Source organism: Borostomias antarcticus (assembly GCF_949987555.1).
Source record: "Borostomias antarcticus genome assembly, chromosome: 20".
Classification (NCBI taxonomy): domain Eukaryota; kingdom Metazoa; phylum Chordata; class Actinopteri; order Stomiiformes; family Stomiidae; genus Borostomias; species Borostomias antarcticus.
In genome coordinates this window covers 2,653,897-2,681,230 of record NC_140253.1, presented here as the reverse complement: position 1 = coordinate 2,681,230, position 27,334 = coordinate 2,653,897, and the positions used below count along the sequence as shown (strand labels likewise).

Below are 27,334 nucleotides of genomic sequence, written 5' to 3'. Positions count from 1 at the left end.
TCGTCTATCGCCCGCTCTGCCAGGTAGTCCTCGTCCTCGTCTGGACACACACACACACACACACACACACACACATGTCAGATAGATTCACATATGTATGTGTGTGTGGGTGTGTGTGTGTTCCTGCATCTGACCTTTGCAGAGGTCGCTGATGTCGTCGGGGAGCTCCAGGTGAGCGCAGCGCAGGGAGGAGGAGAAGAGGCTGACCGGCCTCTGGAAGGGGGTGTAGAGGCTGGACACCCCCTCAAACACCGGGTCCCTCAGCAGCTGTGCTGGGGTGGGTCTGGGAGGGGGGGTAGAGGGAAGGGGGGTAGAGGGAAGGGGGGTAGACCACTCATTACTTTGATACTTTTTAACAGCATATCGTAATTTGAACATTGCACTGCATTTTGTTGCATTTTTTTTTGTATTTGCACAGTTTTTTGTGCTGTTTTGGACTGTCCTGTCCTGTCCTGTCCTGTCCTGTCCTGTCCGGTCCGGTCCGGTCCCGTCCTGTCCTGTCCTGTCCTGCACCCTGTCCTATGTCATCTACAACAGCGTGTGCCTCAACCCTAGTCAAACCCCTAGTATGTGTGAACCATATACATGACAATAAACAGATCCTGAGTCTTGAGTCTTACATCACATTACAGGAAACGTTGCTGGGTCTGTGTGACGGGATGTGAGGGCGAACACCAGAGCTGTTTACCTTCTGGATGGAAGGAAGGTCAGGCATTTCCCCAGCAGCTCCAGAACCTTCTCTGGAAGGGCCTGCCGGGTCAGTCGAGGACAAGGACACACGCGTTAGTCACGCCGTTCCATCAAGCCCGGCTTGTCTCGCTGTGTCGTGATTGGACGGCGGTCGCTGCCTAACGCAGACACAGAGGTTTCGGAGCCAGAGGGCTTTTGGGTGTAGAGGAACAGGCTTCCGTGTCCCCCCCCCCCCGTGTCCCACCCCCCGCCTGAAACGCAAGCTGGCGATGAGGTCAGTCACGCGCAGTTCCCGACCCAATCTCTACTCTCGTGGCACCACGGCGTCCCGGAGGGATAAAAGCTCTTAAATAAAAGCTCTTAAACTGGGCTGAAAGCCTTTTTACAAGGAATGCACAGTTCTGGATGGAAGGGAAGGGCGTCTGTTAGGGAGTTTGCTAGCGTGCATGCATGCACACACACACACACACAAACACACACACACACCCGCATGCACACACACACACACACACACACACGCACGCACACACACACACACATACATACATACATACATACATACATAGACCCACACACACACAGACACGCATGCACACCCACCCGCACGCGTACACACACACACACACACACACACACACACACGCGCATCCAATCAAACCAGCTGGAGGAAATCCAAAAAAGAGCCCTCCACATCATCCTTGGCCGAGAGTACGAGGACTACCAGCCCTCCCTCACCATCCTCGGCGTCTGCTGCCGCTCAGAGCGAAGGGAAGACCTCAACACCTTCAAAACTCCCACTTGAGAGAGCTCCTCCCCCCCTCTAACATGTCTGTTTCGGGGCGTTGCACCAGGCAGGCCAGTCGGCTCCAGACCCGCACAACAAGAACTGAGCACTACAGGAACTCTACCGTCCACCATCTGACCAGACTGCTTAAAGGGGAACGCCGCTGTCATGGCAGTCTGGTCAGATAGGGGACTCCTTTCTCTAGGACGTCATCAAACCTGACCTCGCCAGACACCAGAAGAATGCATGCTGGGAAAGCGCTTCTCTGGGTGACTTTGGCGCGAGGGCCAGCGGAATGGAGCTGGGATGGGATCTCAAACCCACCTTGATGGCGTCCAGACAGCCGTGTTCCTCGGCCAGCACAGTGACAATGTCGTCCATACAACCTAGGGGGGGGGGTGAGGGGGGGAACAACTAAGATAACATGTACAATTTTATTTTAAAAAGGACATTTGTAAACATATATAATCCTAACATGCACGACAACGCGCGTTGTTCTCCTACCCAGAGTAATGATGAATTTCAGTCTCTCGCTGATCTCAATGTTGTGCAGAAGTCTCCTGCCCTGGGAACCAAGAAGACATGAGACTCGTGATCAAGAACAGTAAGGACATCTCTGAAGACTGAAGACTGAATGAATGAACGAATGACTGAATGAATGAATGAATGAATGAATGAATGACCGAACGGATGAATGAATGGATGGATGAATGAATGAATGAATGAATGAATGAATGAATGGATGGATGGATGGATGAATGAATGAATGAATGAACGGATGAATGAATGAATTAATGAATGGATGGATGAATGAATGAATGAATGAATGAATGAATGGATGAATGAATGAATGAATGAATGGATGAATGAATGGATGAATGAATGAACGAATGAATGAATGAGCATCTTACGGCACACAGCTCAAAGAGCAGGACCCCCAGGGACCAGACGTCCGTCTTGGGCCCCGAGGGTGGGGGGGCGTCGCCGTGGTGGGCGGGGTCACCGAGGCGGTGGGAGGAGCCTTGTGCGATCACTTCAGGGGACAGGTAGGACGGGTACCTGGGGAGGACAGAGAGACACGGACGGACACACACACACACACACACACACACACACACACATTATATCAACCCTGACAATTAGAGAGTAGGACGCGCCTTCCCAGAAAAAATGAAAAATACATAAGTCTCAAAAGCAGCACATATCAAACCTGTACCAATTGAACTATCAGACATGAAGAAGCTTTGACTGAATTTCTGCCGATAGGAGACAGAGACAGATGACCTGATGGCCTTTTCCTACTCAGCTTCTCCCCAACAGTAGGCATCGTTCAACATGAAACAGACTCCATCAGCACTGTCTGCATTGCTGTCTGCATCACAAGTCCATTGGCTGCTCTGGAGCGATGCATGTTGGAGAGGTTGTTTTTCATTAAGCGAATCAGCCAGTAAACGTTTAGACATTTTCCGTCCAGATTGTGTCCGTCTGTCCGCCTGTCTCTCCAGACAAGATAACACAGGACCCCCCGTAGTTCAAAAGCGCGTTCGTTCACTCGCACACAGTCCATCACTCCCTGGAAATGGACTACAGCAGGATATTACATGCCAGGGACATGAAGGCGCTGGAAGAGAGACGCCAGCCATCCACTGCGCAGCGAGACGCAGAGGAACACCGCTACACACTAAACACCGCTCGAAAGGACGGCCCTCTATGCATCACCAGACCTCTGTTTCTGTTGTAAAGATTTGACTAATAGCGCACAGATCATTGTAAAGATTATTGTTATCTATGCTCTTTTCAAACAATCCTCCAAACCCTCTAGATTTGTCATCATACATACTGGCTAACTAATCAACACATTGGCTAACTCAAATACACTGGCTAATTAATCAACACATTGGCTAACTGACCAACGCGTTGGCTGGATGTGAGGGTGGATATGAATATTCATCCTCACCCAATCGGAAAGTCCACGTCGGCCCCGTGATCGGTCATGTGATAGAGGCCGAACTTGGCCAGCTTCACGTTGCCCTGGAGACAATAAAACACGGGAGTTTACAATTCCAACGTCAGCAATGCGCACAAATACCGGCAGACGCCTGGACCGCCAGCACTGACACATCAAAACGTGGTGCCGTCAACAAACCACTCCCATTTCATCAGAATCCTGTCACACAGTGATGTACTTGCTGAGGTGCTTTCACACTAGGGACCTAGACCTGGATCCAAGTACATGTGATTAGTGGACCGTGTGTGTGTGTGTGTGTGTGTGTGTGTGTGTGTGTGTGTGTGTGTGTGTGTGTGTGCACGCACGCTAACAAACTCCCTAACAGACACCCTTCCCTTCCATCCAGAACTGTGCATTCCTTGTAAAGTACGGATCAGTGCTCCCCGACCGGGTCCACTAGTACGGTGCACCGGTAGGGTTGGAGGGGCAATTGTACACAGGCACGGTACAAAAGCAATCATACTAATAAAAAAGCGCCCTGCAGATTGCGTCTAGCTCCTGGAATGTTTAGAACGGGCTCTGCTTCAGTGGTAACAGGTAAGGGTCAGAGCAGAGCGGAGCGGTACCTTGCGGTCCAGGAGGATGTTGTGTGCGTTGAGAGCTCGGTGCACCATGCCGTGTCCGTTCATGAAGTCCAGCCCCTCCAGCGCCTCGTACGCTATCTGGAGCACCCTCTCTGGACTGGGAAAACAACGCACACACACACATACACACACACGCACCCACACCCAATAAGGCCTCATAGTCTACCTGGAAGACCCACTCTGGGAAGAGTTAAAGACCTGCTTATTTGGGGAGGTTAGAGTTGGAGTGAGTAGATGTCCAGGGTAGTTAGTGCACGGCGCATATTACAACTCCCCTCTGGTTAAACACACCACAGTCACTCTAATATCAGAACAGACACAGTCACAGACCATCTTTTACATGTCAGTTGCAACAACAAGGACAATGAGAGTGCAGCTAGTGTTCCCCCTATCATTGTCTTGGAGGAGCGGGCCCCCCCCCAACGGGACCTCCCGCCCCTCCTGAAAGACCCAATAAGTCAAAAATAGCGGACTTTTAGATCGCTAACATTTTTAGCATAAGTCAATAGAGTTTATCATAGTGAAAATTATAGTAGCATCGTGGCTAGCGGACATTTACTAACTGGGAGTGAGAGATGATGAAGTGAAGATATTTTCTGTTGCATAAGTAATGTAACCACAGTTAAATGTTTGTCTTCTGATGTTAGTAATTATGTAGGCAACATTAGCAAGGATATGTGTTGTGGACTAAATGGCATTGCATTCAAGTTTCCAATTTAGGCTGCATTTTCAGCAGTGCTTTTGCAATTTCTCTGTTCAGCATTCACACGCATTTTCTGAAGGAAATGTAAAAAAAAAAGTCTAGTTATGTTTTTGTGCCTTGTAAATAAATATTGTTAATAAGCACTCGTTTCATTTCAGCTCAGTGTATAGAAATGCACTGATACTAACAAACATGAATATCTATACTAATGACCGATGTGACGATCCGTGACATGCCCGCCCCACGAACACTAGTTGTTTTGGGGAGGGGGGGGGGGGACCTACCACCCACCCTGAAAAAAACCCTTGGGGAAACACTAAGTGCAGCCTTAGCACAGGCAGAGCTACAGGCTGACCTCCTACCTGACTGAGATGCCCTGCTTCTGGAAGTCATTCAGGCAGCTTTCATAGTGCTCAGCCACAACCACCAGTCTCTCTGGAGAGGGGAGAGGGTAGGGGAGAGAGGAGACAGGAGAGGAGGGGAGAGGAAAGAGGAGGGGAGAGGAGGGAGAGGAGAGAGGAGGGGAGAGGAGAGAGGAGGGGAGAGGAGAGGAGGGGAGAGGAAAGAGGAGGGGAGAGGAGAGGGTAGGGGAGAGAGGAGAGGGGAGAGGAGGGGAGAGGAAAGAGGAGGGGAGAGGAGAGGGTAGGGGAGAGAGGAGAGGGGAGAGGAGGGGAGAGGAAAGAGGGGAGAGGAGAGAGGAGGGGAGAGGGTAGGGGAGAGGAGAGAGGAGGGGAGAGGAGAGGGTAGGAGAGAGAGGGGAGAGGAGGGGAGAGGAAAGAGGAGGGGAGAGGGGAGGAAAGGATGGGAGGAGAGAGGAAAGAAGAGAGGAGAGGAGAGAGAGGGGAGAGGAGGGGAGAGGAAAGAGGAGGGGAGAGGGGAGGAAAGGATGGGAGGAGAGAGGAAAGAAGAGAGGAGAGGAGAGAGAGGGGAGAGGAGGGGAGAGGAAAGAGGAGGGGAGAGGAGAGGTGAGGGGAGAGGAGGGGAGGGGGGAGGAAAGGATGGGAGGAGAGAGGAAAGAAGAGGGGAGAGGAGGAGAGGAAAGGAGAAAGAGATGAAAAATATGGGAATTTACTGTTAAATGCTACATCTGGTCCACCTTCAGTTTAACAGTGCATCCAATGTGTGAGGTAAAATGTGAGGTAAAATGACGTTCTGTAGTTAAGTTTATAGCACCCTCGGCTATAAATAGCCAAAGAGCGCTTTAAAACGACTAGTGTGCCAGTATAACAGAGTCCATGATGATTATGAAGCTATAATGGTTTGCCTATAGGTTTAGCTATATACGTTTCCTGTTCAGTTGGATCCTACACAAACAAAACACACTTATCTTAACAACTCTATAAACCGGTGGGGTCAGGAACTCATGAAACATCTGGACATTAAATAGGATGAAACAACCATTCAACTAAGCTTTTAGCAACTCGTGAAGTCAATAACCAGCCACAGAGATGAGACAAAGCATAGGCCTGGGTCTGAACTCCATTCATTTCCACTGACTTGTGAAACCAATCCCTCAATGAAAGGCAAAACAATGTGCATCGTGTATCTGAATCTTGTAAATGTTTTGATTACTTACAATAAAATCCACTATAATGTGGTGAATGAAAACAAAACAAATACGCCTTCAGCAACGGCCAAGTAACTGTAAATTCTTCTACGTGACACAATCTAAAAACTCAGGCATTTGGACATTTTGGCGTCGTCATTTATGAGTGCCTGGGAAAGAGCCGTTTCACAGCAGGGTTACTGCTCTCAGGTGGTTCAGTGATCAGTGGTGTCCTAGAGGATCACAGACTGTTTGATGTGTGTTTTGGGAGAAATTGAAAATGAGATCCATTTTATGTTCTATTGTCACATGTATAATGAAAATGAAACCAATTTTATGTTCTATTGTCCCTTGTATAATGAAAACGAAACCAATTTTATGTTCTATTGTCCCTTGTATAATGAAATGAGAGATGTGCTTTTAAGTAGAATGAGTTTGATCTCTGATAACTTCTTTCATCTAGATGATTGTGGAAAACTTGGTATGAAGCTGTGCTTCATAAAAGGAACTTTCAACATAGCAAATTCAATTTGTAAAGCATGGGACAAGAGATAAAAGACCCTGTATAATTGAGTTCTAGTTTGTATTATACATTTTGTTTTTTCTTGTACACACAATGCATTGACGTAAGTACAGTGTCTTATAAGCCGGTGCGGGCTGGGCACCTTTAGTGCACAACACAATAATAAACAAATCAATCAATCAATCAATCAATCAATCAATCAATCAATCAATGTAAGGAGCCCTGGCGGTCATCAGAAACCCTACCGTGCTTCCCTCTGGTGATGTCCACGTACTGGCAGAGGCGAGGGTGCGTGAGCGTCTTCAGGATCTGGAAGCGTCCCAGGATCTTGATGGAGTTGGGGGTGAGCGGGAGGCCGTTGCTGCCGCACACGTCGTGGGGGAGGGCCGAGGCGAAGAAGGTGAAAGCGCCCAGCTGGGCGTCTCTGAGGGCCCGCATGCTGGTGGACCGCCCCCCCCCCCTCCCCTCTACCTCTGACTGAGGGCCGGGGTCTGTGATGGGCACTCTGCCGGCTCCACGCCTGGGTCTAATAGGCCTACGGGTCTGAGGCATGAGATATTTTAGTAAATATGTATTTTTTGGACAAATCTAATTGGCTGCTTGATGTGTGCTGTTGTCTGAGCTGTGCTGCACATTAACACCCTGGGGCTGGGCCAATAAATATCGACTGAATGTTCTAGTGGTTCACTTGGAGAGGCCAGCATGGACCGAACACTCAGCTACCTTCCCAAGTCCTTGTGATTAACAAGGCATATCTACAAACTAAATTACAGGACCCAAGGGGGGGGGGGGGTTATTCAGTGACACACCACTGTACACACAGTGAGCGGCGACACGGCACACAGCACACACATGCAATTTTCAGGGGTCGCCGGTGGAAGTTGCTCCCTGCATTTCTCCCATCCAAGCCGTCCTCCTCCAGGGGCAGCCAGGAGCGGTGGGCAGCCATGGTTCCAAGTGCTCAGTCCAGGTCTTGGTCAGGGACCGGAATGAAGAGCACCGGTTCTTCTGCATGTTTTTCATATTGGGTTCTTTGGGAGGACACCCTTGCAAACTGGGGGAGAACATGCCAACTCTGCACAGAAAGGCCTGGAGACCTTCTTGCTGTGAGGCGATAGCTATACTAGAGGTACACCGTGCTGCAACGCTGGGAGCTGGGATCGAACCGGGGAGCTCTACCTCCCGAGCTACGTGCTGCCCCGTTTAGTCTACATGTTACAGATATGTACAGTAGCCTATCACGCATGTCAATATAGAATACAATGACTGAAATGTGCCTTTGACATCTTGCCTATATAGACACGCTTTAAACAGGTTTCTTTGACATCTTGCCTTTGACAAGCTTTACACAGGTTTCTGTGCACAAAGAAGCTTCCTTTTGCATGAACGAATGGACACTGTATTACTGTAAACTGTAAATAGTCGCTTGCTGACAGAAAGGGCAACATGCTTATAAACAGAAAGGGCAACATGCTTATAAACAGAAAGGGCAACATGCTTATAAACAGAAAGGGCAACATGCTTATAAACAGAAAGGGCAACATGCTTATAAACAGAAAGGGCAACATGCTTATAAACAGAAAGGGCAACATGCTTATAAACAGAAAGGCAGGCTACGGCGGATGCATGAAGATGCGGGAGGCAAAAGGCAAAAACATACCAGAGATGCAAGAACAGTTTTTACAGATATTAGACAGTGCTGGGTACTCACGTTTAGTGATTGTCTGTTCTCATGTCAAATGGATGTTGCCAAAAAATATGGTTTTATTCTTCAAAATGCTTTGTAATCTGGTTTTATTTTCAAAATGCTCTTCCTGGAGATGCAGCTGGGCGCCTGGGCTAACGTGACCAACGACGTCACTCTTCTGCGACGAACCGGTCTCTGGTGTTCAGCAAAATATCGCCCCACCGGGAACGTGCGTTTTAACAAATAAACAGACTTGGAAGCAGGTATTTAAAAAGCGAAACGTTTATATTTTATTAACACAGAAACCCATTGTTGTACATTGCAAAATCAACAACTCTTGTTTTGGGCGTTTGTGAGTTTTTACCATTGCAAATTGCCATTGCTAGCAAACAATGTCTGTAGGGGAATCATCCCAGCACCATTTCCCACACAAAAACGTGTTTACTAAGCATCTAGATAACATGTTAAGTTCGTTCATTTGATTGCAGACAGACAGGCATTAGAAAACCAGCCCTTTGGTTGTCGCGAGTGTCTGAGATGTGCGACTGGTGTGCATAAAAGTAGAGCTTCAAGTGACACGACCGTCCTGTCAGTCATTAAACTGCTGTAAAGCTGGCAGGAAACCCCATCCAGATGGTGTAGAGATCAGTGAAACCGCGCAGCCCTCGGGGCCTGAATGGGTCTTTCCTCTCTCAGTTCAGGGTTGAAGTCCTTCTGCACTGAAACGTGTGTCCAGACTGGTCAAGATTTAATGTGAGTCTCTAATGGTAGCTGGTGCTACTTTATTTGATGTTTTGATTCCCTCTATACGGTTCCCTCTATGCTGGCTAACGATAGCTAACCCATCTCTATGTAATAGCTATGCCAAGGATAGTAGAAGTGATTTAGGACTAGGACTAGCTAAGGTTTAGCTAACTTTAGCTATAGCAACATGAATTGATGCAATCCTGCTACTGACTTACTGTAAAGAGCAACCATCAACTATACCACTAGCAAGCCAGCTGTGTTATATTCCCACCTACACTGCACACCTGATTCAAATAACTTCATCGAGGTGTTTTCACTCGAACCAGCTGTGATGTTGACATGAACAGTAACTGCGCTGTAGCTCGCTGGTTGCTTGCGCAAGTCTTACTGATGCATTTATTTCACTTTCAGTTGAAAGATGGACTGGTTCCAATGGCCAATGCCTTTATAACTCTATGCTACTGAATAGTCCTCTTGCTGATTCGGAGACTTTGCCAGAACGTCTATTCTAGTTAGAAGGGGGGGATTTGATGCATTGCCACTGCTTTCTGTCATAACACATTTTGTTCTCCCCAAAGTGCCATCATGCAGCCAAGCTGATTCTGCTCCAGTCCAAGATGCAGGGTAGGAGGTGTTCAGGACCTGACGAGTAGCTAATTAGCAGAATCTGGTGTGCTGGGTTATAGGGTCGTTAGGAGTCTGAGAAAAAGCTTCCAGGCGGGTAGCTCTCCCAGACCAAAGTCAGAGACCCCTATAACCAACTCTTTGACGGTGCAGCTGGGGCGTTGAAATGCGGTAGGCACAGCCAGGGTAGGGAGGGTGTTGAAAGGGCCGCAGATGTGGCGCAGTCGGGCACAGTTGCACCTAATATATCCCTTTTCCTTGAAATAAAAAAAGCGGCATGTAGGCCCATTTGAGGCCTTCGTAACCGTGCCCCCTGCTGTGGGGCCCGCGCTGCTGTGATTGGCCCTGGCAGGCATAAGTGATCACTCACGCTCAATCCAATCGCTCTGTGGGGGAACTTTTAACTGATCACAGCAGCCTGGCTTGTGCCTTGTTTGGTGTTCACACGATAGCAGGCACGTCGGAGGAGGGGGGGGCCGAGGAGAAACTGTTGGTAACATGTTAGTAGGTTCTTCAAACATTACCCCCTTTGTGCCCCCTTTGTGCTTCTGTGGTGCACATTTTCTATTTTGAGTCCTTTGCGTTGGTCACGTATGATTCAGATCAATCCTGGGGGAAAGAGGAGGACGTGATGAGAGATGCCCCCGCCGCTTTCAGCGCCTTTCAAGATCTGTTTATCCCTAGCAGCCTTTTATCAATAGAGGCAGTGGTTACTGGCTAGGCTGTGCGTTGCATTTGCGCTGGTCGCTATTGCTATTTTTAGGACCTGGTCATGGTAGACACTGGAGGGACAGGGACACTGGACAGACAGGGACAGCCTCTTTTAACAGCTGCTAGTAGCTTATCTGTCCCTTGAGCACCAACACGGTCACCTCCCGAGTCCGTTTCACATGGAGGCTCTATCCCAGCCATTCTCAACCAGTGGTCCGCAGAGCGTCATCAAGTAGGCCGGCGAGGCAGTGGTCGCCTACTGCCGAATGGTTAGAGAGAAAAGAAGAAAAAATAGTTTGGTAATTTACAAAGCTAGTTATTTTTTGATCTAAATGTAGGAATTCACGTATAAATAAAACCTTTCAAGTTAAAATGCATAATTTCAATGACCAGTTATGTCATGAATATCACCGCGCCAATCATATCCAAATGTCTTCAGCTGACGTAGCGCTGCTAGCGAACACATTCTCTCGGATGCAAAAAGTGACGGTCGAGCAGTTTTTTTTCTCATGTATTTGGGAAGGTGGTCCTCAGAATATTTTTAACAATCAAAAGTGGGCGTTAAGTTACAAAAGGTTGAGAACCCCTGCTCTGTCCGATACACCCAGTCCCCGGCCCAGCTGTGTTAAGTCAGTTACAACACACTCAGATTTGTTCTGTCAGCTCATCATGGCATGAATGGACTAGAAGCTATAGACTAGGTGGTGGTGGCGGTGGTTGTGTTTGTTGATGTTGACAGGAAGTGGTGCTAATCCTGGAGGTCTGTGGGACTGCCAGACAGAAAATGAAGCTGGCTCTGGAGGTCTGTGTGGCACTGCCAGCTAGGAAGTGAAACTAATCCTGGAAGTGTGTGTGACTGCGACTGGCCAGCAGAAGCTGGACCAGACCCCTCCAGGCCCAGGTCTGACTTCAATCTATTCTGAGTCTCGAAAGAAAAGAGTTAAAAAAAAAAAAAAAAAAAAAAATCGAAACCAACGATGCTCTTTGATCCTGGATATTATCAACTCCAGCTCGTTTTGTGTTTCTCATTTCCTCCCCCCTCCGTCCCTCTGAACGGTTTGTTTTCATCCCAGGCCAGCTGTTGTTTTCCTACGCCACCCTGTTCTACTACGTGTTAAGGACCTTTTCTTTCTTCTCTCTCCATCTCTCTCTCTCTACACTCTCCCTCCCTCCCACTCTCTCTCTGCCTCTCTCATTCGCCCCCCCCACCTCCCTCCAAACCCCGCCCTTTTCCCAGCCTTTATCGCTCCCCTTGACGGTGTGAGACGACCCGGCCCGCCAAGCACAACATGTCCACGCTGCATTACCCTAAACCTCTGAGTCTCAATCTGTGTCATTACCATAAACCACAGCCCAACCAACCGGTGTCCAGCTGCATCACGGCGGAATGGCGAGCGGCCGCCGCCTCTTTGATCATTCTTAGAATCCGTCGAGGGGCTCCGAAACCCAACACTCCGTTGACTTTGACTCCCAAAGCAAGAGGTTTAAAAAGGCTAATGTGATTTCCCCATTTGGACCTGAGAGAGAGAGAGAGGGAGGAGGGAGATAGAGAGGAGGGAGATGGAGAGAGGGGATGGAGGAGAGGAGAGACAGAGAGGAGAGAGACAGAGAGAGAGAGAGAGAGAGAGGAGGGAGACAGAGAGAGAGAGAGGGAGACAGAGAGAGAGAGAGAGGGAGACAGAGAGAGAGAGGAGGGAGACGGACAGAGAGAGAGGAGGGAGATGGAGAGAGAGAGAGAGTGGAGGGAGACAGAGAGAGGAAGAAGGGAGAGAGGAGAGAGAGGAGTAAGGGAGAGAGGAGAGAGAGAGGAGGAAGGGAGAGAGCAGAGACAGTGTGATGGCATGCATGTGTGAAGGAGAAGAGCAGCAAGCTAAACGGACAGCTTATTTCATTTAGGATGTCGTTGCTCAGCGTTTTTCCCCTGGGTCATTGCGGAATTTGGTTTGACCGACTTGACCTGGAGTTCGTCAAGTCACTGCTGAGGCTGCCATTACTCGGCACTCTCCTTCCGAATCCCCTGTGAGAGAGAGGGAGAGAGAGAGGGACTGAGAGAGAGAGGGACTGAGAGAGACTGAGAGAGAGATTCAGGGACGGATCCGTAAGCTGATTTACAGGCTCATTTTCATGACAATCGGCATTTCATCTTCTGATCTCTGCATGCTTGTGTGGAAAGATGCCAGAAAGAGAGTCTGGTTTTTGGGCAGCATGCCTGCGACATGATACACACGCACAAACACACACACACACACACACACACACACACACACACACACACACACACACAGCGTATGTTTCTAATGTATCTAGCCTCAGACTAGCTCTTATACGTAGGGATACTTGTGTGTGTATAGATTTTTTTGTTTCCATGCCAGAGATTTACCCCTTTGATGAGTGTTAATATGGATTCTCGTTGTACTGGATAAATAAAAATCGAGCCCCATGCGGACGGACCAACACATTGGAAGTATAAGACCCCGGTGCCGTTTGATCCAGGCCTGGTTCTCACTCCGCCCCCCTCTGGCGTGTCCCCTCCCCAGGTTGGTAGCCCGCTCCCTGGTGAAGATGTCAGTCCAGACCCCCCCCTCCATGGCCAGGCTGCAGCAGAGAGCCCTGGAGGCAGACCAGCTCATAGACTACCTGAAGCAGCAGGTCCATCTGCTCAAGGAGAAAGCCAGTGAGAGAGCGTCTACACCGCACTCGCGCACACACACTCGCTCTCACACACGCACACACACTCACTTATACACACACACACACACGCACTCTTTCTCTCTCCCTCACACACACACACACACACACATTTTCTCTCTCTCTCTCTCTCTCTCTCTCTCTCTCTCTCTCTCTGTCTCTCTCTCTCTCTCTCTCTCTCCCACTATTCCAAAGCAGTGAAGGCCAAGCTTCTTTTTTTTGTGCTTAACAGTGAATGACGTCTCTCAGGTGAGCCTAGTGTGTCTGAGTCTGACATTATCTCGTTGCTCTCTCTCTCTGGTTCTCTCTGGTTCTCTCTGGTTCTGTGTGGTTCTGTGCGGGCCCAGTGGTGCAGGCCACGGTGAGGGAGGAGAAGAGGCTGATGGTGGAGAACGCCAGACTGAAGAGAGACATCGAGGAGCTGAAGAATCACCTGCTGGAGAAGGAGAAGGCAAGAGGAGGTCGGTTTCACTCGCTCACCCACCCATCCATTCATCCATCCATCCATCCACATCCCTCTATCCACCCACCCACCCATCCATCCATTCATCCATCCATCCATCCATCCATCCATCCATCCATCCATCCATCCATCCATCCACATCCCTCTATCCACCCACCCATCCATCCATTCATCCATCCACATCCCTCTATCCACCCATCCACCCACTCATCCATCCATTCACATCCCTCTATCCACCCATCCACCCACTCATCCATCCATTCACATCCCTCTATCCACCCATCCACCCACTCATCTACCCATTCACGTCCCTCTATCCATCCATCCACCCATTCACATCCCTCTATCCACCCATCCACCCACTCATCTACCCATTCACATCCTTCTATCCACCCATTCACCCACTCATCCACCCATTCACGTCCCTCTATCCAGCCATCATCCATCCATCCACCCATTCACGTCCCTCTATCCAGCCATCATCCCTTCATGCCAAACCGTTGAATTGTCACTCTGCTCATTAGTGCGTTAGTGTCTCGCTAGCTGGGGTCATGTTTTGTATCTCAATAAAAATCCTCGTTTCTCACCCAGCTGGCATATTACAACCAGATATGTGGGCTATTCAGACCTTCGTTCAATCCTTGAACACTGTGGTAAACGGAAAAAGACGCGCAAAAAAAACAAGAATGCCCCATTGAAGAGAAGGAACAAGAAAGGCCTGCGTGACTTCTGACATACATTAGCGTTCTCTCTCTCTTCCTCTCTCTCTTCCTCTCTCTTCTTTTTCTCTCTCCCCTTTCTTTCTCTCTCTTCCTCTCTCTCTTCCTCTCTCTCTTCCTCTCTCTCTTCCTCTTTTCCTCTCTTCCTCTCTCTCTCTTCGTCTCTCTCTCCCTATTTTTCCCCTCTTTCTCACTCTGAAATGCATTAACACAAAATCTGTCTAGCCCTCTCTCTCTCTCTCTCTCTCTCTCTCTCTCTCTCTCTCTCTCTCTCTCTCTCAAATCTTTGACATGGATCTGCCTAGCGCTCTCTCTCTGACCTTTGTATTAACACAAGACCGAACACTACTTGGATCATTAACACGTTAATAATAGTTACCAGAGAGGCAAAGGAGAAAAAACAAACTTTAATTACATGTCAGTTTTGGGAGGACAGGAGGAATGTGCTTGGATACGCCGATCGAAGAGTCGTTTTTATTTAATTTTATTTGAGGTCTTCACAGTGCCATAGAAAGAGTTTAATCAAAGCAGCCGATAATGAGTTCAGAACGTTCTGGAAGATATTTTCAGGCGGTCTTAATAGATTTGTAAGTGAGATGACTTAGCTGATGCAATTGATACAAGGCCGAATGGTCCTTGAGGGAAACAGTCTGTACTCTGAGCAAGTAAGTGAGAGTAGCCAGTGCAAAGCTCTACTCAATGTTTTTGGTTTGACAGCGTCTTAAAAGTAAACGTTTTTCTTATATTTTTTTAACGACAACCTTGAAGCTGCTAACCTCAGCGCCCAACATAGTCATTAAGAAAATAGGTTGCAAAATGTTTTATGCTTGTGTTTGTCTGTCATGGACACGGGCGTGTGTGTGTGGGCATCCACAACACAAACACCAGAAGGCGTCTTAAATGATGGGTTCGTTCTTGAACATTCTTTCTCTCTCTCCTTCTCTCTCTCTCTCTCTCTCTCTCTCTCTCTCTCTCTCTCTCCCGGGGAGAGAGATTGATGGAAGACATTGTTCTGTAGCTTTCATAGCTTTTTCCTCATGCTTTCCATCCGTCCTCGCATGGACACCGTGTCATTTCCCCATCAAAACCGCTTGTCGCCAGGAGACCAGTGTCCTCCCCCTCAGGTCCACAAGCAGCGTCTCTGGCTCCTATCACTCAGCCCGGAGAGACACGTCAGGGGAGACGCGTCGGCAGTCTCTCCCAGGAGCCCAGTCACATCACAGGGGAGAGTTTGTCTTTCTTCAACACGTCTTTGTTGTTGTTGTTGTTGCTGTTACAGGGTACGCAGGCCGGATCTCGCTGCATCGGAATTACAGTTTGCAGTATGATGTGGTAACGCACAAAAAAAACACAATTAAACAAAATAATAAAGTACGGTAAATCAACTTGAAACGTCTTGGGGGCGAAAAACAGTTCCCCCGCGCAGAGTGTCGCTGTACTCTGGAAAAGCTGGTAAATTCCTGACTGACTTTTTTTTTTGTCTTGTGTATCGTCTCCGTTTGGTTTCGCAAGTAATTAAGGCCGGGATGATGGCTAGTATGTATTGCAGGATGCTCCTGAAACCTACCGGTACATCAGCTATGTTGTCTACAGCCACCGGCGCACAGTAGAGTGCAACGATATGAATATCTCTCACCACCACCCTTCTCTCTCCGTTTCCTCTCTGCAGTCAGAGACGTGGCCATGCCTGCGGGCGACGCCGGTGTCCTGTGTGACTCCAAGCCCTCCCTGCCGCCCCAGCCCTCGGCCCCGCCCGCCTCTGCCGCACCCGCTGCCAGCTGCCCCCCACCGAAAGACAGCGAGGGGAAGAAGAAGAAACCAGAGAAAAAGGGTAAATGTAGAAGGTCTAGCTGACGGGGCGAGTTAACAGACGGACTAGCTGACAGGGGTAGCTGACAGGACTAATTAACGGGACTAGCTGACAGGACTAGCTGACAGGACTAATTAACGGGACTAGCTGATGGGACTAGCTGACAGGACTAGCTGACAGGACTAGCTGACAGGACTAGCTGACAGGCAGACTAGCTGACAGGACTAGCTGACAGGACTAGCTGACAGGACTAGCTGACAGGCAGACTAGCTGACAGGACTAGCTGACAGGACTAGCTGACAGGCAGACTAGCTGACAGGCGGACTAGCAGGCAGGCGGACTAGCTGGCAGGACTAGCTGACAGGCAGTTGAGGTACTGAGGTGAACCCCGTCTTCGGTGGTCCAGGGCTCAGCCTGAATGAAACAGTATGCTCAATAGTTGGGAGGGAGATTTAACAGTGTGGAAAGACCTAAAGACTTGGAATACTGCAACCAGGCACTAAACTGTGGTTCCTTTTTACTAACGAGCTTCAAAAAGATGGTTGGGTTCAAAACCCTGGAGAGGCTCAAAACCCTTGTATTTTGAGTGTATTGAATATATTCAGAGACCGCTACCACTATTGAACTAGCAGGGCCCTCTTGTCTGTGGTTCGGACTTCAAATCTGCCCACAATTTGACATATGTTACTCCAGTGTTCCCCAAACACAGGCCTGTGAGGTACTGAGAAGAAATATGTCAATTTTTTTGGCCCGCGTCAGCAGAACTGTAGGACAAGAGCCACTCAAGCGATAATTCGCTCTTAATGGCAGGTTTGTTTTAGCTGTTGAGAAAGGTTTTTACTTTCTAGAAAAGGTTTTTTTCTTTATTTCTTTTGGCGGTGGGGGGGCTGGTCTTTTTTGAGGGGTAGGGGGGTCTTCTACTAAATTACCCTTACTTAGGAACACTAGCTTCTTGACTGACATCCAGAAGGTCCATCAATGTTTGGCTGCTCTCTGTGCTTTTTAAAAGCCATTTGCCATTTTCTCACCATACGCCCTCTGTCTCCATTACAGTTTTTTTTCAATATCTGGGCCTTTAGAGATGAGAGACGAGATGAGAATCGAGATGAGAGAGATTCGAGGGAGGGAACGTTGACGTTGAGGATCCATTTTACGCTGTCCCCGAACGAGACTTCACAGCGGGAAACTCACCAGTTGTCCGAAAGACCGGTTCATCACACCGTGATTTATTTATGCCAATGTTTGTAATATACTATGAAGTAACATGAGCTACTTATTTACGACTGCAATGATGATGGCCCTTGTCTCCCGGTGATGTGGGAGGGAGTCAAGTGTCAGACAGAGACACAGTCCAGACGACGCACTGGTTTTAGTGTTTGTGTTGCGTTGATGCCATTCATCTCAAATGAGGGTTTTACACAACAGCTAGACCGCATAGCTTTCAGTTGAACATGGTGTTCATTTACTTGTTGTAAAAATAAGACCCCCCATCTTGGTTTTTCCAGTGAAGTCAAGTGATTGAAATGCTACATCGAGGAGTTAATCTCTCTCTCTTTTTTTTTTCTTTCCATTTATTTAGAAACTGATTTTAACTATAAATCATCCAAGGCCGTGTTTCCATTCAAACGTTGAGCCATCTGGATTAATTAACTGTCAGGGCAGAGATTGGAAATAATCTTGCCTGAATTATGTATGGGAGTGTCGTTTATCATTCATTACATGGAGAGGGAGAGAGAGCGAGCGAGGGGGGGGCGGTGGTGACTCAGAAAGAGAGAGAGAGAGAGAGAATGAGAAAAGAAAAAAAACAACTCCCAGAGACATTGACAGACTCAGTGTGTATCTGGCTTTTCTGAGGGCCAGATGCCAAAGAGAGAATGCATGGCAGTAAATATCTGACGTTGACGTGGGTGGCGTGTGACGGGGCTCCGCTGGAGTACATGTGAAAGTCTTTTCGTCTTCCCTTTGATAGCGGCCTGTTCCCACCTCGTCCTCCACGTCGTGGCCCCCTCCCTCCCTCCCTCTCTCCCTCCCTCCCTCCCTCCCTCTCTCCCTCCCTCTCTCTCTCTGCGTGCGTGCGTGGCGGAGCGCATGTGTAGCACTGGTGTCACATCACAGGATCCTGTCATCCCCGACAGGGCGGCGGATCTGAAACTTGTTTTAAAAAAGCGAAGGAGAGCGAGACTGTGTAGCGTTACCCTTTGAAACCCCGCGTGTGTGTGTGCGCGCGTGCGTGTGTGTGTGTGTGGTGTGTGTTGTTGGCTGCCTGGGCCTCAGCCTGGCTTCTCGCCCTCAGAGTCGAGCGGTTTAAACAACCCAACACAAACTTTGATTAAAACGGCGACTCCTCGTTAGTCGGCCTCGCCGTCCGTCTTATTGGCTAGACAGGTCGGGCTACTGGCGCGTTATGTTACCCCAGACGTCAAATCAAACCTGATTTCCCTACAGCCCCATGACTCTGGCCAGCCAAGCCAAGCCTCCCCGCCCCCTCCCGCCACGTAAAGAACATGTCTGTCTGAACAGATGAACAGAGGGTATTGGTGTGTACGTGTGTTTACTCAACCCCCCCCCCCAACCCCCCCCCCCTCTTCGGAGGTCTGCTGCAAAGTTGTGGAAAAACCAATGTTGGTGTTATTGAATGCCTGCAGTGATCACAGCTCAGACATGCCAGCCAGGGGCCGGGCGCTCACACACTGGCTGGGTACGTTTGTTTTCACTCTCGAAGGGAGGGGGGGTTGGATTATACCAGACGGCTGCCCCGGTCTGCATAGTTTCCATACATGCGAATGCACACACACACTTTTTCAGATGGGCCTCAATGAGTCCCTGAGGACCAATACAAGTGGGCTAAAAATAATCGCTTTTAAATGCCTTGAAGAACTGAGTGTGTGTGTGCGTGTGCGTTTCCGCGTGCGTACGCATAGATAGATAAGATACTTTATCGCTCCCCCGGGGGGGGGGGGGGTTGGAGTGCGTGCGTATTCTCTGGCGTGCGTTTAGCGTACTGCATGAAGGCCCGAGGTGGAGGGAACGCGGATCGGAGAACAGGCTCTCTGTTCCCCCCCGGCTCTGCTGCTCTAACTCACACACACATGCTTATTCACTCACACAGACTACCGTAAGAAAGCCCGTGTTTCCCCTGACCTGGCCTGCTGCAGGCAACAACATAAGAGAAACACAGTGCATGTGTACAGAGACCTCTCACATGCGTTCGTACCTATCCAATTACGTTAGATCAGTGATTCAAGATGACAGATTCTTTTTAATGGTATTCAACAATTTCCCCACCGGGTTTAATAAAGTACCTTTCTATCTATCTCTCCATCTCTCCATCTCTCCATCTCTCTCTCTCTCTCTCTCTCTCTCTCTCTCTCTCTCTCAAAACAGTTCGGAGCCCTTCAAGGATTCAAGGAGTTCCTTTATTTGTCACATGTGCAAGACATGAGTACCATGTGGAACGAAACGCCTAACTGTTGACCTCTGTTCCCCATCCAGGAGGGGAGAAGCCGAAGGCTGGAGGAGGAGGAGGAGGTGGAGGGGGCGGCCCCGCCCAGGAGGAGGCCAGCGTGGACGTGTCCCGCCTGGACATGCGCGTGGGACGCATCGTCACGGCCCAGAAGCACCCGGACGCCGACTCGCTGTACGTGGAGCAGGTGGACGTGGGGGAGGCGGCGCCCAGGACGGTGGTCAGCGGGCTGGTCAAGCACATCCCCATCGACCAGGTGACTGAGGCGGCGCGGCATGCGATGACGCTAGGCTAGGCTAACGCTAGGCTAGCCAGATAACCCCGATAGTGTATTCAGCCTGTTATTATTTATAATATTTTGACTATTTTGGTTCTTGAAGTGGTGTTTTTACAGTGAACTTTTAACATTGAAGTCAACGGGCACTTCCGCATCCGCACCCACAATTACGTCAGACTGACCAATATGGCAGCTGAGGTGAATAAGGCGAATAGGCTGAAAGATACGTGCGGTATGCTTGACTTACAGTAGGTTACCCCGTGTAATGAAACCAATCGAGCAGTCACACACCCTGTGGTAAATCAAACGGACCTTGTCCGCATACTGCAGCAAACGGGAGCGACAGTGGGCGGATATTCCTTTCTTTTATTTATATCAAATGCACCTCAAATATGTTGGCTCCTCATTCTCTTAACATTATAACACATAAACGGAGAAGGTGTCGGACCAGTCAGAAAACTCCACAACAGTGTTTAGGAGCTTGCGTCTGGAATCCGGGCCGAAGCTGGTTTTATAACTCTTTAAGGTGCCTCTGGAGTTGAAACCACGCCCGAGGGGCTAACGTTACTAAGCCAGCAGACCTGTAAATCTCCGTCTCAGGGATTTGAATGCATTTCAACATTAGTTTGAGTGTGAGTGACTGCTATGGAAATGCCCTACCACAGAGCACAGCCCAAGAGCTGCCATACGTCTGAATGGTTTTCCGGGGCCGTATTTTAGATTTATTAGTCTATACGAGCTAAATATTGAGGGAGCTGTGCTGAGCTGTGCTCTCTCTGTCCACTGTGTGCATTTGTGTGTGTGTGTGTGCGTGTGTGTGTGTGTGTGTGTGTGCATGTGTGTGATTTACACTTTCGCCTCGAGACGTAAAGCAATTTGTAGGTCGAGTCTTTTTCACCCACGAAAAAAAAGGGCCTCTTTTTTTTTTTTCTACCACGGTCAAAAGGCATGTTTGTGTTTGTCTCCCTCAGGTTCACGCTCCGGCTTAGAAGCCCTTTGTAAGTCAGTCCTTCTATAGACAATATATCTCTATAAATGGAAGCACATGCTGGCTGGAGTCTCATGTACCCAAACACTGTCTGAAATAACTACCATACAGCAGGAGAGACTCATTGAAAGTGACAGACAGCTCAAACCCCCCCGCCGCCCCCCCCTCCCTCCGATTTCATACATTCTAGAAGTCAGATACTTGTTGCTAATACCCCAGCTGGAATATTCGACAAATCGCTTGAGTTTACATTCCCTGGACGGCGCGTGTGGCTAACCGGCGTCGGACGCTTTAGCGAAACAAGCGCTCCTACCGGCGCTCGGCCGTCATGGAGCCGCTGCGAGATGCCAGGAGGCACGCTAAACAAACCGTGGTCATGAGTCAGCGGCCTGCCAGACATGCCCCGTCAAATACCGTTAATATGATTATTATAGGCCCTTCGTACGACATACACCACTTTTAGTAGACCGGTTTGGAGCGCTTTTAAAAGGTGCACACGCCTCTATAAATAACGTGTGTGTGCGTGTGTGTGCGTGCGTGTGTGTGTGTGTGTCCGTTCGTAGCACGAGATCTAGACCAATCAGTAGTAGAGTAGCCAATACCGTTGCACACCAGCAGAGGGCAGTAGAGATTGCTCATGAACCTCTTACTTCACCACCTGGGTGTGATTGTTTTCCCCTCACAATATCTCGTCACTATTCCTGCCTAGATGCAGAAAGATGTGAGACATCATCATGAGATACAGCATTAAGTGACCATACTGTGTATATATGCTGTATATATATATATATATATACTGAATGTGTGTGTCTGTCCATGTTAGGTCATCTTTGCGATGGCTGATGTCATCGTTTCTTTTCCCCCCCCTGACAGATGCAGAACCGCATGGCGGTGTTGCTATGCAACCTGAAGCCCGCCAAGATGAGGGGCGTGGTCTCCCAGGCCATGGTCATGTGCGCCAGCTCACCCGACAAAGTGGAGATTCTGGACCCCCCTAGTGGGGCGGTGCCTGGGGACAGGGTCACCTTCCAGAACTTCCCAGGTACACACACACGCACACACACGCGCGCACACACATGCGCGCACACACACACACACACACACACACACACACACACACACAGAAAAGGCTGGGAGAGATCTGGACCGTCTTTGTGGACTGGGGACGCAAAGACACACATTCACACCCCCCCCCCCCCCCCCCCAAGACATCGGCCCCTCCACTGTCCCGCTCTGATTAACGTCGTCCCGTGTTCAGTGTCATGGCTGAGAAACACACAGGCGCCCCAGATGTTCAGAGCGCTGCTCGGGGGACCGTAAAAGTAGAGCAGAGCTCGCGTCCTACCCCTCGCGTCGGGGGGGGGGGGGGGCGGGTGGGGAGGGGGGGGGGACGCCGCCCTCAATGTGATTGTGATTTAGGCTCCCCAGGTCCTCGGGCCTCGTAAAAATAATTGTAAAAAAAAAAAGAGCGTGGTCGGAGCTGGCGAAAGAACCGCCCTCGCTTTGTGGCGGGGAGGACGGGCGCTGGGGCGAGGGGGGGGTTGACGGGGGAGGGGGGTTGACGATGAGGGGGACGGGGGGGTCCCTCTCTTCTCCTTCTCTTCCAGGCCCTCCTAAAGCTGTTTGTTTTATGCGGAATCCCCCTCGGGCTAAATCCCCGGGTTTTTTGCGACCCCTGTTTCAAGAAAAGAGAGAGAGAGGGAGAGGGGGTATAAGAAAGGAGATGAGAGGGTGAAGGAGAGGGAAATGGAGGAGAGGAGCAGCGGAGGGAGAGGGGGGAGAAGGAGGTGGGGCTTCTCGTTGGTACCTGGCCCGGCCGCGCGGTACGTAACTCTGACGCAGCGCAAACGGCGAGCGCTTGTTCCGGGGATAACAGATTCAGTCGTTTCACGTCCTCCCTCCCCCCCCCCCCCCCCCCCCTCTCTCTCTCTCTCCCCCTCGCTCTCTCTCGACCTCTCTCTCTCTCTCCCCCTCTCTCTCTCTTTCTCTCATATCAAAAGGAATCGCTGCTGCCTTGTCATGGCGGGACAGAGAACAGAGCGCCTGTCTCTGTGTGTCAGAGAGCGTGACGCAACACAAAACGGATGGGAGGGGGGGGTTGAAATGAAACGCACTTGTTTCTCCACACGCCTCAAAACGTGGCTGCGGCGATGACGATGGGGAGTGGGGGGCTGGGGGGGTTAGGGCCACGCCCAACGGAAGCTGCCCCGATGCCCGGCTAAGAGCCCAAAATGCCAAAGTCATCTAACAAAGCCAACGCACGCTCTGTTAAAAAAGAAAAACGAAAAGAAGAGTCCCTCTTCTTCCAACTGACATGGAGGCGAGACCGCCACCGGCCGGCGTGTTTCCAATTAGACGTTGCGCGTCGGCTGTAAAACGGATCTTAATTTTAAGACACACTGAGGAGGAGAAGGAGCCACAGACAGAGAGGGCAAACCCGGACAGGCAGCGAGAGAGAGAGAGGACGCACAGCACACCCACGCAAGGGCGAGCGCCACGAGCCCTCAATAATGCTACATTACATTTCACGGTCGATTAGCTGGCGCTTTTATCCGAAGCGACTTACAATGATTGAATTCGACGTAGGGAAAGCCAGTGTACTACTAGGCCTACTCGCCTGAACTCGCAAGTGCATCTCCTTTCTAAAACAAGTGACTAAGAGGATGATCTAGTGCTGGAGGCAAAGTGCAAGAATAGCAATCTAAAAATACAATAGGCGTTTAAGAGGGAGGATCGTGGTAGTACTTCTCGAAGAGGTGAGTTTTGAGCCTGCGGCGAAAGATGGGCAGCGACTCTGCTGTCCTGACGTCAGCGGGCAATAAGACACAACAAAAGCGAGGAGCAATTCTCTAATTGTTTAAGAGCACTTATATAGCCCATTGACGTAACGTATCTATTTTGTCGATCAATCACAACGTACGCAAGGAAATACGATGATAGCAAGCAAGTATACTGTACAGTTCTGTAGTTGTCGAGCATTTCTAGCATTTCTATCAATATCGGTGGTGAGATACAGTTTTTCACCTCTGAAGTAGATGGTAAATGGACTGCACTTATATAGCGCTTTTTATCCAAAGCGCTTTACAATGGCCTCTCATTCACCCATTCACACACCAATGGCGGTGCTAGCCTGCTCATTGGGAGCAATTTGAGGTTCAGTGTCTTAGCCCAAGGACACTTCGACGGGATTCGAACCGCCGACCCTACGGTCATTGGACGACCTGCTCTTCCACTGAGCCACAGCCGCCCCGTATTATAGATACTCAAGAAAGAAAGAACACGTCCTCTCATGTCTTAGTGTTCCAGACACTGAGTAAACAAAAACAAAAATAACACACGCCCCTCCAGTCAATCAGAATTGAGTATTCATCAAAGCCATACTTTTAAAAGTCTTCTAATGTAGTGTGTGTGTGTGTGTGTGTGCGTGTGTGTGTGTGTGTGTGTGTGTACGTGTTTCTCCAGGCGAGCCAGACAAGGAGCTGAACCCGAAGAAGAAGGTGTGGGAGCAGGTGCAGCCGGACCTGCAGACGGACGGACAGTGTGTCGCCACCTACAAGGGCGCCGCCTTCGAGGTCGCCGGCAAGGGAGTGTGCAAAGCCCAGACCATGAGCAACAGTGGCATCAAATAGAGAGAGGGATGGATGGAGGGATGGATGGAGGGATGGAGAGAGGGATGTAGTGTAAGGGAGCTGTTAGAGACGTCTGTGCTCCAGACTTGGGTTGAATATATGAAAGAAGACTAGAAGAGTAGTTCAGGTGCACTTGATTTGGACTCACAGTTTTGCAGTTATGGGACTGTTCAATTGGGATAGTTCCTTGGGTAAAGCAAACCAAGCACACCTGAAGTACTTGATGGTACTCGATGCATGTATTTGAACGTGGTCTGCCATGCGCTGCTAATTCAACCAACAGGCTGCGGGTTTTAACAACCTTCATCAATGTTGATGATGATGATGATGATGATGATAAAGACGGAAAAGGGAAGTCTTTCAATAAAAGGAGTTTTGAAAAAGCGTCGTTTTTTTTTCTCGCCCGTCTTTAAAACGTCATTGGAATGTCTTTGTCCACGTCTTCCAGCCGAGCACGTCATCAGCCAAGCCCTGAAAATAAATACCAGTGCGTTTATATATCATCGCAGGACTCTTCAGGGCTATGCACATTTTCTCCTTAATCCCATGGCTCTCTGATTTTCCTTTGATTGCTGAACGTAACACGAACTCCAAAGATCGTCCTAAAGCATCGTTTGGTTCAACCTCATCTACCCCTTTGGGTAATTTTAAGCAGCAGAGGGTGGGGGGGTGGGGGTCGTACTACAAAGGCTCCAGAGAACAGATCAGCTTCTTCGCAGACATTGAGCAGAGCCTATCAGGACGGCCCTTCAAGGCCTTCTCCTCTAATCTCCCCCCGCTCCCCCTGTCACCACCTCCGTGGCTATATGAGGACAATGTCACTCGCCTGCAGTTTATTTGAAAGATGATCTAACTAGATGAGCTCCACTCAGGAACTTATCATCGTCGTTCCCCGGCGCTCAGAGAGAGAGAGACACGTTTCCAGCCGTCGTCGGCCTGATTTATGCCGCCCGGTTCTATAATGTTGCGTTGATGGTAATCAAGGCCATGTACGTTCTCCGCAACATCTGTCGAGAGGCCGGCTGGGGGGGGGGGGGGGGGGGCGTGGGGGGGCATTGCCTCGCGCTCCGTATCCCAGTACGACAACGCTCTTTGAGGCCGGGCCCTCTGGCAGCCTTCCTATATCGCTGGGTTCTCATCTACTACAACCGTTTTTTTTTGTTTTTTTTTCCATGGCGTATAATCAGAATCAGAATTTGTTTATTGCCATTGTACTTTACATACATAGGGTTTTTCCCCCCGTTTTTTTGCAACACCGTGGTGCTTACAACAATGGACAAGTGCAAGGACAAGACAGGACAGTGCATGACGGGACTCGTAAAGTGCAGTGATACAAACATAGTGCAAAAAATAGCAGTGCAATTGAACTACGCAAGAGTCAGTGCAATAGTCAGTTTAGTGCAAAACTTGCAGGGGGCAGGGAGGGAGTCAGAGGAGAACCTTGTTGATAAGGCTGATGGCCGAGGGGAAAAAGCTGTTCCTGTAAACAGTTTTAGTCTTTAACGACCGCAGCCTCCTGCCAGAGGGGGGGCGGTGTGAAGAGGTCATAGCCCGGGAGGGAGGGGTCGGCCATGATCTTTTTGGCCCGCTTCAGCGTCCTGGAGTCGTGCAGGGCCTGGAGTCGTGCAGGGCCTGGAGGGGGGCGGGGCCTGGAGGGAGGGAGAATGGGGCCTGGGGGGGTGGGGCAAGGCGCAGCCAATCGCCCTCTCCGCAGAGCATATCACCCGCCACAAATTAGCCTTGTCTTTCACTGTAGCGGCAGGGAACCAGGTGGTGATGGAGAAGGTGAGGATGGACTGATGGTTATGGACTGATGATGGAGGTGTAGAATTGTACCATCATCGCGACTTGTATCCGCGTCATGGAGACGGCTCCTATAACAACAGCTTGCTGGCCGGAAGCTCACGGTGGCTGGGGACTGCTACAGACCAGCAAGCTGGTGTTACGGCAGCCATCTCAATGGCGCGGACACAAGTCGTGAGGACGTCCTACTAAAACATTCGTGGACATAATCAAGAGGGATGCGGGAGCGCAGACCACCGATGAGATGGGCAGGTGTGTGGAGGACCGGGAGACGGAGATGGGAGGACCGGGAGACGGAGATGGGAGGACCGGGAGACAGAGATGGGAGGACCGGGAGACGGAGATGGGAGGACCGTCTGGACCACCTGATGATGATGATCATGGTCTGTAGCAGGTTGAATCTCTTCAGCCGCCGCAGGAAGTAATATCCTCTGCTGCGCCTTCTTGATAAGGGTGGCGTTCATCCACCTGAGGGTGGAGTCAGGCACTCGTAGCAGGGAGTTCTGTTTCTTGAACAGGCGGTGCACGTCCCCCTCCAGGATAGAGATGTGGGGGGGGGGGGTCGCTGCTGAGAGGGGGTGGTGGGGGGGGCTCCATTGCTTTTCAAATCGAAAATAGAAGTCGTTCAGGTCATTGGCAGGGCGTGAGTCGTCAGTCGTTTCGGGGGATTTTGGTTTATAGTTTATCTGTCTGAGGCCTTTCCAGATAGCGGACATATTCCCCTCTGAGAACTGATGTTGGAGTTTCTCAGAGAAGCGTGGTTTGGCTTCCTGGACTGCCTTGCTTTGGATGTGAACCAGGGCTTGTTGTTGTCGTAGCTCGTCCTGGAGCGTGTTGGAACGTATAATCTGTTTAGTGTCGGCGATGTGTTGAGAATCAGAATTTGA

At 49.8% G+C, this 27,334-nt stretch overlaps 2 protein-coding genes across 3 annotated transcripts in view; one reads left to right on the top strand and one right to left on the bottom strand.

Annotated features, from left to right (window-relative positions):
* Positions 1–8,682, bottom strand: part of tbck (TBC1 domain containing kinase) — a 33,665-nt gene extending 24,983 nt beyond the window's left edge. Inside the window, exons 1-11 of the mRNA XM_084454442.1 lie at positions 8,550–8,682; positions 7,084–7,381; positions 5,132–5,204; positions 4,049–4,163; positions 3,432–3,505; positions 2,386–2,533; positions 1,979–2,039; positions 1,799–1,860; positions 689–750; positions 135–283; positions 1–40 (exon numbers count right to left, since the gene is read on the bottom strand). The exon at positions 1–40 is cut by the window's left edge and continues 99 nt beyond it. Of these exons, the coding sequence (XP_084310568.1) occupies positions 1–40; positions 135–283; positions 689–750; positions 1,799–1,860; positions 1,979–2,039; positions 2,386–2,533; positions 3,432–3,505; positions 4,049–4,163; positions 5,132–5,204; positions 7,084–7,276 (977 nt within the window). The 5' untranslated portion in view covers positions 7,277–7,381; positions 8,550–8,682. The remainder of the gene's footprint in view (positions 41–134; positions 284–688; positions 751–1,798; positions 1,861–1,978; positions 2,040–2,385; positions 2,534–3,431; positions 3,506–4,048; positions 4,164–5,131; positions 5,205–7,083; positions 7,382–8,549) is intronic.
* Positions 8,683–9,238: 556 nt separating this feature from the next.
* Positions 9,239–25,019, top strand: aimp1a (aminoacyl tRNA synthetase complex interacting multifunctional protein 1a). 2 transcript variants are annotated; one of them, XM_084454302.1, is made up of 7 exons: positions 9,239–9,278; positions 13,145–13,281; positions 13,643–13,756; positions 16,147–16,308; positions 19,780–20,006; positions 21,889–22,057; positions 24,478–25,019. In XM_084454302.1, coding segments are annotated over exons 1-7 (978 nt in total). In that variant the 5' UTR covers positions 9,239–9,276; the 3' UTR covers positions 24,645–25,019. The 2 variants fall into 2 exon arrangements, with proteins under 2 accessions (XP_084310428.1, XP_084310429.1); XM_084454303.1 differs by lacking the exon at positions 9,239–9,278 and adding an exon at positions 11,389–11,508.
* Positions 25,020–27,334: the final 2,315 nt, after the last annotated feature.